Source organism: Salvelinus sp. IW2-2015, linkage group LG10, assembly GCF_002910315.2.
Source record: "Salvelinus sp. IW2-2015 linkage group LG10, ASM291031v2, whole genome shotgun sequence".
Classification (NCBI taxonomy): Eukaryota; Metazoa; Chordata; class Actinopteri; order Salmoniformes; family Salmonidae; genus Salvelinus; species Salvelinus sp. IW2-2015.
In genome coordinates, this window is record NC_036850.1 from 18354910 (window position 1) to 18368049 (window position 13140).

The 13140-nt window shown below is 45.1% G+C and overlaps 1 protein-coding gene across 1 annotated transcript in view; it reads left to right on the forward strand.

Moving 5' to 3' along the window:
* Positions 1-1686: 1686 nt before the first annotated feature.
* Positions 1687-13140, forward strand: part of LOC139028302 (uncharacterized) — a 23821-nt gene continuing 12367 nt past the window's right edge. The window contains exon 1 of the mRNA XM_070445309.1: positions 1687-1742. Coding sequence (XP_070301410.1) covers positions 1687-1742 — 56 coding nt within the window. The remainder of the gene's footprint in view (positions 1743-13140) is intronic.

The following is a 13140-nucleotide window of genomic DNA, read 5'->3' on the forward strand; positions in this document are numbered from 1 at the left end:
ACAACGAAGTCAAGGTAGTGGAGTGGCCATCACAAAGCCCTGACCTCAATCCTATAGAAAATTTGTGGGCAGAACTGAAAAAGCGTGTGCGAGCAAGGAGGCCTACAAACCTGACTCAGTTACACCAGCTCTGTCAGGAGGAATGGGCCAAAATCCACCCAACTTATTGTGGGAAGCTTGTGGAAGGCTACCCGAAACGTTTGACCCAAGTTAAATAATTTAAAGGCAATGCTACCAAATACTAATTGAGTGTATGTAAACTTCTGACCCACTGGGAATGTGATGAAAGAGATMAAATAAATCATTCTCTCTACTATTATTTTGACATTTCACATTTAAAAAAAAGGTAGTGATCCTAACTGACCTAATACTGAATTTTTACGAGGATTAAATGTCAGGAATTGTGAAAAACGGAGTTTAAATGTATTTCGGTAAGGTGTATGTAAACTACCGACTTCAACTGTAAACAGTGTGTAAGTGTTTGTGTGTGTGTGTATTATGGTGTGTATTATACTTTCCTATCATAAAAATGTATCCCCTTTCCCCCAATGAAATACCTTCATCGATACAAAAAACTGTACAAAATAATGGTGTATATTTTTCTCCAATCTGGCAACCGTCATAAATTTCTACATAGCCTTGTATAAAATGCACTATGAAAGAAATGGTGTAATGGACATGAAAAAGTGGAGCCTTGTATTAAATACATTATGAAGAAAATTGTGTAATGTAGGCTCCACGAAATATGAAATGTGTTATGAAGGAAATCGTGTAGACCTACTGTTGCCTACAAGGATAAAGGGCCWTTCTGACTACAAGTGCACCAGTATCCCAAAGTATTAAGAGAATACAAGCGTAGAAAACACTATTGGCATTAATAAAATAAAAAACTACGTAAGGCTACTATTGTATTCCAATTATTTTGGTGACAACCTGGTTGATTAACAATATTGGGTTGTTAACAAGTTATTTTTGAATTTTTATATAAATGTGGGACGAAAAATGTGGGACAGTGTAGAACACCATTGCCCATCATGCATTGCTCTAATATCTTTCAAAAGATTGTTTCCGAAGTTTGGTCCCCAAAAAGGTATTTTCCTATGAATTAAGTCGCATTTTTTTTTTTTTTTTCCACACAAATTAAGTCACAGAAAAACGCTCAAAATCTGCTGAAATATTGTGAGATTGTGTTGTCCTTCACCCTGGTGTACTAGAGCTGTGTTTGTCTGATCCACCTCTATCCCCAGATAGATTAACTTCCTACTTATTAATTTCCTTATTTACAGTGTGGGTCAAGGAGTTAAGCGGCTGAGTGTGCCACCACACACAGAATATACGATCCTACATAAATCTACTGAGTAATGAGGCGGAGACGCCGGCATACCTGCCCCCCTCACCCCCTCACCCCCTACCCTGCCCCCTGCCTGGGGTAATTCCTCTTATTAAGGGTGGTTTGGCATAGGGATGGGGGGGGGGGGTGGTTGGTTGGTTGGCTCTAGACTGTATTTTTAGGGCTTGGGAAGACATGGTGAGGACAGAGGGGAGGTAGGGGGAGGCAAGGGGAAAGACAGGAGGTAGTGTTTAAGCCCTGTGTTTGGCCAGGAAAGCTTAGGGAGGCCCTCTGGGGTTGCCCTCTGCCTCTTTACAAATTGAGGGCTGTGCCGGCAGGCGCCAGGGCAGAGCGGAATGAGCCAGCCTTTGCTGACCTTCGACCCCGCCCCAGCCCCGGCGCAGCAGCACCCGTAACCCAGGAGACTGGAACGCTGACCTCTGGGGATAGCATTCCGCTGCTTCCTGGTCCGGTCCTGGTCCGAGCTGCAGGGGATTCAGCTGTCTCTGAGTGGCCATCATGATGCTGTGCTGATTAGATTGAAAGCAGACCGCTCCGAAAACAAACAGCCTGATAATATTTAAGTTGGTCCAGTGGAGTGTGATAATGAATAAAGCGATATGCTGATTTGGAGGAGACTGGTTAAATGACAGGACTGGAAGGATTTTGTTTCACATATCCCAGGAATGATCTCGATCCCAGAGCATTTGGTACCCTAATCCGCATTATTAAGCATGTGTCAAACGCAAACAAACCCTGGCTGAAACGAATCCTGGATCTGCGTGAGTAGCCGGTCCAATATCCAGGACCTAAGAACCAGGTAGTGTGGACATTTTTGACTGTTGTAAACAAGCCAGCTTGCTAACTTCATGTAGAATGTGCGTTTCGCAAATCGTACTCTGAACCGGTCACTGTCAGGTCTTGTGAAAGTAAAAAGTATTTTGTAGAAATCTCACAAACCGAATTTCATGTGAAAACGCCCTAAACAAAAATGTTTGTGTTCTATTTGCTGGGAGATTTTAGATATGACCATGATTGCCAGTTGTTGTATAGTATTCTAAAGACCTGTTTGAATATTTAAATATTTGAATGAATGAATGGATAAAATGTGCATCTACCCACGACCATATGCCCATCTGGATGATGACCTGAATATAGAGCTCTACATATGACTATCTGGATGATGTCCTGAAATAGAGCTCTACATATGACATACTGGAGATGAGTCCTGAATATATAGAGCTTACAATATGACTATCTGGATGATGACCTGGATATAGAAGCTCTACATATGCCCATCTGGATGATTGACCTGAATATAGAGCTCTACATTGGACTATCTGAATGATGTCCTGAATATAGAGCCTCTACATATGGACTATCTGGATGATGTCCTGAATATAGAACGCTAGAGAACTTAACTTGAGGCTCTAAACAGTTAATAAAATACATTCTGTTGTTATTCACTTGTAGCCGTTCTGACATTTGACATAGCAGTAGTGTAATGTCAAACCTCAGAACTCAGCTTTCCGACCTTATGGTAGTTTCCAGGATAATATAATATGAAAACAGGTAACATCAAGTACCCGTGGGGACGGGCAGGGGATCGGGGGGGGGGGGGGCGGGGCTCTTTCTGTAAGCAACACCCAAATTACTATGAATTAAGAAGATCCTGGTTTCGTTACACCTCAAAAGCTCTCTCCTTCTCTCTCTCTCTCTCTCTCTCTCTCTCTCTTCTCTCTCTCCTCTCTCTCTCTCTTCTCTCTTCTCTCTCTCTCGTCTCTCTCTCTCTCTCTCTCTCTCTCTCTCTCTCTCTCTCTCCTCTCTCTCTCTCTCTCTCTCTCTCTCTCTCCTCTCCTCTCTCTCTTCTCCTCTCTCTCTCTCCTCTCTCTCTCTCTCTCTCTCTCTCTCTCTCTCTCTCTCTCTCTCTCTCTCTCTCTCTCTCTCTCTCTCTCTCTCTCTCTCTCTCTCTCTCTCTCTCTCTCTCTCTCTCTCTCTCTCTTCTCTCTCTCTCTCTCTCTCTCTCTCTCTTCTCTCTCTCTCTCTCTCTCCTCTCTCTCTCTCTCTCTCTTCTCTCTCTCTCTCTCTTCTCTCTCTCTCTCTCTCTCTCTCTCTCTCTCTCTCTCTCTCTCTCTCTCTCTCTCTCCTCTTCTGGTTCCTTCCCTGTCTCTCTGTATACAGTGTGTGTAACTGGACCCAGGGTTTCCACATAAGACTGAAGGACATCTGTCTGTAATGTAACATTTCTCTAACATTTCATTCCAAGTGGGTAATTCCTGACTGCTCTCACCCTGTGAAAAACAGATCAGTGCCCCCTCGCCCCTCCTCAACCCCCGTGCCATTCTCTCTCCATCCCCTGAAGAAACTCTTTCTGTCTGCTGAAGTGTTTTCCACGCTCCTCGTTAGGGGGAGGGGGGCGCACGCTGCTCCCTGCAGGCGCTGTTTAAACCCCCCCCCCCCCCCCTCCTGAGCCAGGCATGCTGGGATGACTGCCCACACAGGTTAACGGTAATTGCATCAGGAAGTGTGATCAGTATGGTTCAAGAGCTACCTAATTCTATCAGCAGGCCGGGGCGAGAGGAGAGAGTACAGGAGGGAGAGAGAGGTGTACAGGAAAGAGAAAAAGAGAGAGAGGGGTATGGAGACAGAGAGAGTGAGAGAGAGGGATACAGAGAAAGCGAGAAATATAGAAAAAAAGAGAGGTAGGAATACATGCTTGAAGGCGTGGGCCTTGCGTATTTCTTAGGCTGGGAGGGATGGTCAGAGCTCATTAACCACAGGAGCGATTCATATTCCTGTCAGAGGAACTCAGCCCGCAGCGAGATGGGAACAATTAAAACGCCGGACGGCTTTTGAATGGAATGATTGATGTTATAAGAGCCTTATTATTTATAGAGAGCTACAGGGAGAAATGACATCTATTACAGCACTGTCTGATTTCTGCACGACTCGTCTGGCCAGCATAACACCGTGAGGTACTTTACTGTTCTTATGGGCTGTCAGATGCTGTATATAGATTCCTGTAACATAATAAATGTTTGAACGTGGTCGAGGTAGAAAGAGAAATCTGGCTGTGATGTTCTGTCAACATTGAGCTCAATGCCAAATGATGATAGATACTAAAACTAGTCGGTGGAGATATAACACACTTGAGGTAGAGGACCTTTGGTAGAAAACATGTCCAATTTTGGACTACTGTTACGCCATGGAGTAACACACTCCAATGAGACAGAGAGGCCAGAGGGTGATGAGAACTTCCTCTACAGGTTCTTCAGCCTGTGTCGTGAGGTTAGAACGCTGCCACTGGAAACACATCCTGCCTTGGCCTATCACATCAGCCGTCAGCCAAAGACCAGGACCTCCCAGGCTGGCCTTTTCCATGTTGTAAGTCAGGGACCTGGGCCCAGTGACAGATCACTCACTTTTCCCCCATCAGGGGCTATGCGTGTGTGTGTGTGTGTGTGTGTGTGTGTGTGTGTGTGTGTGTGTGTGTGTGTGTGTGTATGAGCACCTCTCAGGGCCTGACGCAGACAAATCTCTCGCCAGCTCGTTCTCATAAGAGCACCATACAGAACAGCCTGGTGACATGTATAGAATAGCAGAAGAGAGGACATCCGAACAACGCAGCTGGAATTCTGCCATTGCATGTAGCCCCGGCACTCCCGATCTCCCGTGTTGTATGTGTATGTGAGAGAATCTCAGGCGGGATGGAGGGTAGTGGAAAATGATCTGATGACTGGGAAAAAGAACATAAGTCTTATGTGTGAGGCTGGGGGAAATACACACAGATGGGGTGGGGGGAGTGCTGCCAGCTCTTACATTTACAGAAGTGCCTCTCATATAATATATATTTAAATATATTATATTACTGTATATTCTGATTGATTTATCAGTAATGCCTTCATGTATACTAAATAGTTGACCATTGGGTTAAGGACTGGGTAGGTTGGGATGTAGTAAGGAATAGGATTACAGGAGAGAGTGTGAGAGAGATGGAGGGAGAGATGGAAAGAGGAGATAGAGAGTATACGACAGCAGGTTCAGAATGCTGTACCTCGTGTGCTTTGTGTGCAGCACTGTGAGAGGCCTGGGCACAGGCAGACCATGAGAGACGGCTCCGCTCCATCCCTGTCTATAACCCCTACACCCTCACTGCACAGACAGACAGCACAGACAGACAGACGACAGACAGACAGACAGACAGACAGACAGACAACAGACAGACAGACACAGACACAGACAATGCTGACCGACGACCGAACTGACCGACCGAGCCGACCGACGACCACCGACGACAGACAGACAGAATGCCGACCGACACCGACCGACAGACAGACAGACAGAATGCTGACCGACCGACCGACGACCCGACGACAGACAGACAGACAGACGAGCCGACCGACCGACCGACCGACCGACCGACAGACAACAGAATGCTGACCGACCGATCGACCGACCGACCGCCCGCCCGCCCGCCACCACCATTTTTTATAGTTAAATTAAAAATTGATTTAATAACAAGTATTCAGAGGGGGGAATAATTGATAATACATCTTATCTCATCCTATCATGTTGAATCTTATCTTACTTCCACTACAACAAAATAAATAATTATACTGTATATCATTATTCAAATATCAATGCACTGTGTTCTTATGATTTAGAATCACCATGGAAATGACATAGWCTGGTTTCAGATCAACACTAACTCTGACTCTTAGCAACAACATTCTAAAGTCAAACATTCTATAAATGCTTTGTTGTTGACACGTTCTAATGTTAGTATTGCCCTCACAATGAAAAGAAGTGGCACTGGGAACATGGAAGGGCATTAATTTATCTTGCCTTGGTGCTAATCTGTTTCTGCTCTCTTGGCAACTCTGTATGGAATTGTCATGCAAATTATATGCATGTTTATCTTGAAAATTACAATGGAGTAGGCAAAAGTAAAAACAGATCTAGGACCAGGCTATTGTTGTGAGTGGAAGTCCTGCCTACCTAGTTATTTTATGAGTGATGGCTTATCAGCAAATAACGTGAGAGTTAGTGCTGAGCGATTTAGTGCTTTTTGAGGTCGGTTCGGTTTCGATTATTTAAAAATAATCAGTTTTAGATTTCAGTTTGGATTATTTTCATTTCAGAAAGGAAACACCACATGTACGTTTAAACATGTATTAGAAAATATAACAATTAATAGTTTTAGCGTTAGAGTTCTGCTCCTTCAGGGTAGCTCACTGCCAAAGAGAAGCGTCATATGAAGATGATAATATAACTACAGGCAGTGAGCATGATATGCGATATAAAACACCCTGAAGGAAGAAACACGGAACCCAGACCGGTGGAAGCTGCGGTGGTGGTGGGATATCAGAAACAGCAAGCATAGTGAGTAACATCCAGTTACAGCAGCAATAGACACCTGCGCATGCGTACTCGTGACATCTTGTATCGAGACGGAACTGCTCAACTCAAATAGACTGAATGTCAAGAGAGTGTGAATCCAATTGGTGCAATATCTGCTGATGCCACCACACTCGGGTTTCCCTTTTGAACTGGCTCCGTTTTATTTATATTTGTTGCGCGCTGGTTTGAGCGTCAGATTTGACTGTACGTATTTCCCCAGCAAGTTCTCGTATTGGAGCTAACCGGTCTAAAGTGGGTTATTTACGAGTTGATAATTAAAAGGCTTCTTTCCACGAAGTCAAGTAACGAGGAGTTGGCAGGGAACAGGATAATTGATCTAGCTAACGTTACAGTAGCTACCGTTAGCCAACAGTGGTAAAGTTAACAAGAAACTGCTAATCAACACCAACCTTCATCAACGCAAGATGTCACAAGTATGTCTCTTGCCAACACTACACTATCATTTACCTGCTATAATAAAGAATGATGAAATGTTGTTTTGATACTCTCATGGTTGATTACTCACTCACAATTCATGTACTTGTATTTATTAAGGATCCCCAATTGCTTCAGGGGTGGCAGGTAGCCTAGTGGTTAGAGCATTGGGTGGATCAAATCCCTGAGCTGACAAGGTAAAAATCTGTCATTCTTCCCCTGAGCAACGCAGTTAACCCACTGTTCCCCAGGTGCTGTGGATGTTGATTAAGGCATCCCCTGCCCCTTTCTGATCCAGAGTGGTTGGGTTAAATGCGGAAGACAAACTTCTGTTGGACAACTGACGAGGTATCCCCCTTTCTGGCAAGATTAAGATTAAGGCAATTACATCACAAATAAAACAGTACATCATAAAACATTAGCACTTTTAGTATTTTATTAGGATCCCTTTTCTGTGAAGAGGCCCCTGGTGGCATGTCTGAGCTGTTTAAACAGACAGCTCAGTGCTTTCAACATGTCAATACCTCTCACAAAGACAAGTAGTGATGCAGTCAATCTCCTCTTCTTTAAACCAGGAGAGATTGACAGGCATGTTATTGATGTAAAGCCATAACAGCAGACTATGATCGATGATGTCAAAAGCTGCTCCCACAATCTTATTATTATCAATGTGTCTTGATAATGGAGCAGGGAAGGGGTTGTATGGGCTGGGTAGAGGGTCACACGTGCCTTACTGTGGTGGAGGTAGTTGTGGAGGTGGTGGTTGTGATGATGGTGTTGGTGGTCAGAGTGGCCAGATGTGGGGCCACCGGGCTGCTAGACTAAACCTGTGTGGAGAAAGAGTCTCCAAAACGCCACAGCTCCAGATCTGCTGCCCACATGTGCACCTTACCACCCGCTTGGATGGGCGCGTCACGTTACATATCCCATCTCCAACTGAAACTTGTCAATAAGGTAGGAATGTTGCATTACACGGGTGAGGTAGGTCCTACTTTTTCCCCTCCTGGAATAACAGGTAGAGACTGACTGTGTGGGTCATAACAACAGCGTTAACCTTGTAGCCTTTACGTAATGTGTCACTTTGACTTTGTTTAGGCTACTGTACATTAGCCCTTAGTGTGGCCCTTGACAATACATGAACTCATGGTTTGTTATGGTGTTGTTCAGTTGTTTGCTGAACCATCAATGGTAGTTGGTTGACCTACCATGCTCAACCTTGCTATGCACTTTATTGCCCAGATCGTTTACGCCCTGGTGCCACAGAGTTCAATGGAATCTCCCAGTCAGTCAGAGTGTAGGAGGCTGGCAGGGTTGTAGGAACTGTAGGTAGTAAAGGTACGAGAGAAAGGAAAAAGCAGTGTGGGTTGAGTGTGGGTAGGGGGCTGTTCAGTCCAGTCATGCGTGAAGTGTTTTGGTGTCGGGGTCCAGCGTACATACGGTATCTGGCCAAGGATCCAAATCCACCCTGAATGAACGTGTAACGGAGAGCAGGGCCAAACCTTAGCGTGTCCTTCCATTCCCATTCACCGTGCTGGCTGATGGGACACGTTTCGGCTGGCCACCCATGGAGGGAGAAAGGGGAGGTAGGGGATCCGGAGAATGGGTGATGGTTCATAAGTGGGGGATCTAAGGGGATCTATGGTGTTGAGGATCTATGAGGATCTAAGGTGTTCCTAGTGGATGAAATACTAGAAGGAAGGTTGCAACAAAGCATCTGGTGAAGTTAGATATTGAACGGAGAGAATTAACTTGGTTGTATTTTCAACATAAATTACCTTGTTTATCCTCAACTTGCATAAAATGACACAAGTGGACTGCTCAAATGTTGATTTTCTTAATTATCTTATTTTATTTTATTTTGAGCCCTGTGCTGCAGAAATATGTACAGTCCTGCTCTGCAGAAATATTTACAGTCCTGTTCTGCAGAAATAAAACAAAATAATTTACTAAATCATAATCCGTCCACGTTTTTCAACTTGCATGATCTCTTTGTGATTGTATCATACCTCCTCATGCTCTATTGTTTTGGTCATGGGTTGAGTGTACTTGAACAAACACGTACAACATTGATGCATTTTGCACTTTTTTCAAGTACTAGGTTGTGTGTATTGCCCTTATCTGAGGCACGTTACTGGCCTCCAGATTAACTAAATGGTTGTGTAACAATCTGATATGCTGCAGGAAAATCACCAGCGAGCTATCATCTCTGGACTTAAACATTTCCTTCCTCTTACCAATTTGTTCCTAATGCTCACTTCCTGTTCAGTCTAACATCCATGCCAACCAGCTCTTTTGGAGATGGGTGATATCATCATATCAGTCCATCACCAAAATATGACTCTTCAATTTGCACCATTAAAAAAAAGGAAAAAAAGATAACTATTCTGAATTGGAAATACACCATATTTTCGCTTTGATTCAAGATAGCAAACAGATTTTTAAGTCGCAGACAAGTCAATTGAGGGGTTAAAATACGGTGTGTGGTAGAAAGGAGACGGAAAGAAGTGAATGGCAATAGTTTCCACTCATATTAGCCATTGAGTCAGAGTGTGGATGAGGAAGGCCAGAGGAATATCTCCCCCAGAGTAAATACACATCCTCCACTTTGCCATTGTAGCCTAACGTCTCTGTGGCCTCACCCACACAGTGTGGTGAAACAACTTCCCCCTTACCTCTTTCCCCTCACTATCCAGCCATTGTATCCAATGTCTCTCGCTCTCTCCATATTTTCTTTTGCTTGGGGTTTTTGGACAGTGTAAATGATACAAAGGGCATTTATGTCTTTGGCAGTAGCTCAGTGTCGAGGTCTCTGTCTGTACACAAAGAAAGACTCTTGTTGTATGGCTTCCCTTCGGCCCTGCAGGGTTATTGGCTCGTATTCTAGAGCAGCCAGAGTCTTTACAGGTGAAAGGCAGCCAGGCCCGGCCAGGGCAGGCTGGTGGGTTTCAGGGAGGTCTGTCAGCAGAGAAGGTGGGGTAGACTAACAGTGTCTCTGATCTGGAGCCCACTTGGGAGAGCGGCGCAGCTTAAGTGACCTCTGGATAGTTGACGTTAGCAAAAATATTTTCACAACTGATTATGTGTCAGTGTGTGTGGGTGCTGTGGTGGTGCATGTGTATGTGTGTGTGTGCCTCATGCTCCCAAATCATAAAATTGAAGGAAAAGGTGAATAAATGTTACGCCTGATAAAGCCACCACCCCCCACATTTTCCCTCCCTCATCGTGACTAATTTGTATTTTATTCCAAAGATAGGCGAGAGCCAATGGAATGCGCCTGGCTCTGGTTTCTGAGTGAAAGGCGTGTTAATACTCTGACTCTAATCACAGAGTTCACATATTGGTTTGATTTGTGCAGATCAGGCTCTAATGGGCAAACACTCGCAGGTTATCAATGTGTGAGTGGATGGAGCAGGGCTGGGGCTCACAGCTATACGGGTCACTGTGTGTGTGTGTGTGTGTGTGTTGGTGTGTGTGTGTGTTGTGTACAGATGGCAACCTCTGGAGCTACCTTGTCGGCTGAGAGGGTGCAGAAGATGTGTGTGAGACATGTAATCTGGTGGTAGACACTGCCTGTTTGTGGTTATCAGTGATGACTCTGAGTGTACTGCATCAATGTAGGTATTAGTGATGACTCTGGTGTACTGCATCAATGTGGGGTATCAGTGATGACTCTGAGTGTACTGCATCAATCGTGGGGTATCAGTGATGACTCTGAGTGTTACTGCATCAACGTGGGGTATCAGTGATGACTCTGAGTGTACTGCATCAATGTGGGTATCAGTGATGACTCTGAGTGTACTTGCCCATCAAGTGGGGTATCAGTGATGACTAGAGTTACTGCATCAATGTGGGTATCAGTGGATGATCTGAGTGTACTGCATCAATGTGGGTATCAGTGATGACTCTGAGTGTACTGCATCAATGTGGGGCATTAGTGATGACTCTGAGTGTACTGCATCAATGCGGGTATTAGTGATGACTCTGAGTGTACTGCATCAATGTGGGTATCAGTGATGTCTCTGAGTGTACTGCATCAATGTGGGCATTAGTGATGACTCTGAAGTGTACTGCAATCAATTGTAGGGTTCAGTGATGACTCTGAGTGTACTGCATCAATGTGGGGCATTAGTGATGACTCTGAGTTGTACTGCATCAATGTAGGGTATCAGTGATGACTCTGAGTGTACTGCATCAACGTGGGGTATCAGTGAGTCTCCTGAGTGTACCTGCATCAATGTGGGGCATTAGTGAAGATGCCCAAGGGCTGAGAGCAAGGTACTGCAGCTGCTTTGAGATGGCAGTGGAGAAGAGGTGTAAAAATCATATGTGTTCACCTCCCCTTCTATATTGTCGATGACTCTTCTCAGTTCTACCCAATTCTTATTCCACTGACGGTAATCCAACATCCAACCCCCTCGCCCCCACCCCTCCCTATGTCCTTTGCTGGGAAATCAGATATTTAGCTAAAATTACCCGTGTGGCTCAGATTTTCTCTCACTCCCCTCTCGCTCTCTCTCTCTCTCCTCCCTTTCCCCCTTTCACTCTCATCATCTCCATCCACAGAAAGCTGTGGGTCTTTTCCTCTGTCCTGTAAAACTGTGGTCTGCCTGGTGTCTTGTGGTTGTGTAGTTGTGGCCGGGATACCAGGTTGCCAGATATATGGCTGGACGCTGCGGTTGCCAGATTGATGGGTTATCACCCATAGGAGGGAAACCAAACAATTCCCAGAATGTACCTTCAGACTCCTGAGGAGAAATATACAGCATCTTGTGCCTTTAGTCAGGTCAGGCTGGAAAGATGAATGAGTTCAGGATTATGGGGGATGGTAGTTGTGAAAACAGAGCCTTGTTTAACATGGCCTTGGTCTCTCTTCACAGCAGCATAGACAGATGAAGCTAGACTGAGAGTAGGTTTGGTTGCATGGGCCACTCTGTCACACACTGACAGGTTGAATCATTGACTCATAGGGAATGTAATCCAACAGTTGTGCTCCTCCAAAAATGTTAACTATGGCAGATATGAGAGGGGTGCAGGTTGTGTAAGATTGTAATAATCTGCTGGCCTGCTGTGTGGCCTAGCTGTGCTGAGGCAGTTTAAACAGATAATACATCTCCCCCATATGGTACACACACATGCACGCCAGCACACACACACATACACGCCAGCACACATTGCACCCATATACGCACTCACACGCACACACACACACTCCATCTCCTCCCTCGCATGGCAGGTTGACTGTGTTTACCCCATCCCAGACACACAGTGATAAAGCATCCAGGTTCTCCAGAGTATCCAGGCCAGGCATGAACACTCCTCTACCCCAGAAACCCTCCCCTATCCTGGGGAGCTGCACTTGACCAGGGGCCCCCTCTGGAGAGCGTGGAGAGTCCTGGCTGTCTGACATGTATTCCTCTGTGAGTGTGGCTGTGTGTTTAGTTATTAAAAGGTTGACTTTATGCAAAGTGACAGTGATGATGATACATTATCCTTCTCCAGGACTCACAGAGATAAACACTGTTGTGGCTGTGAGCCACCGTGATGATTTACACTGTTTTGGTCAGAGGTCAGGTTCGATGTTAAGGTAGGAGCGCAGCTGAAAAGGTATTTTTCCTGCTGCCGGGCTGTGTGTGCGTTGTGTGTTCATTGCGTGGCCTGTGTGTGTGTGGTGGTGTGGCTGTGTTGTGGTGTGGTTAGGTGACTGGTATAGTTTTGTGTGTGTTCATGGCGTGTGTGTGTGTGTGTGTTGTGTTGGGTGGTGTGTGTTGTGTGTGTGTGTGTGTGTGTGTGTGTGTGTGTGTGTGTGTGTGGTGGGGGTGAAATATGACACTGATAAAACGGCTGTATTTCATTATTGTGACGGGAAGGAAATGTCCTCTGATAGTGACACAATAGTGTTGGTGAGGTTAGCTAGTGTGGAGAGAGCTACTTAAAATACTAACCATTTCACTCGAAAATTATCTCTAACACAACAA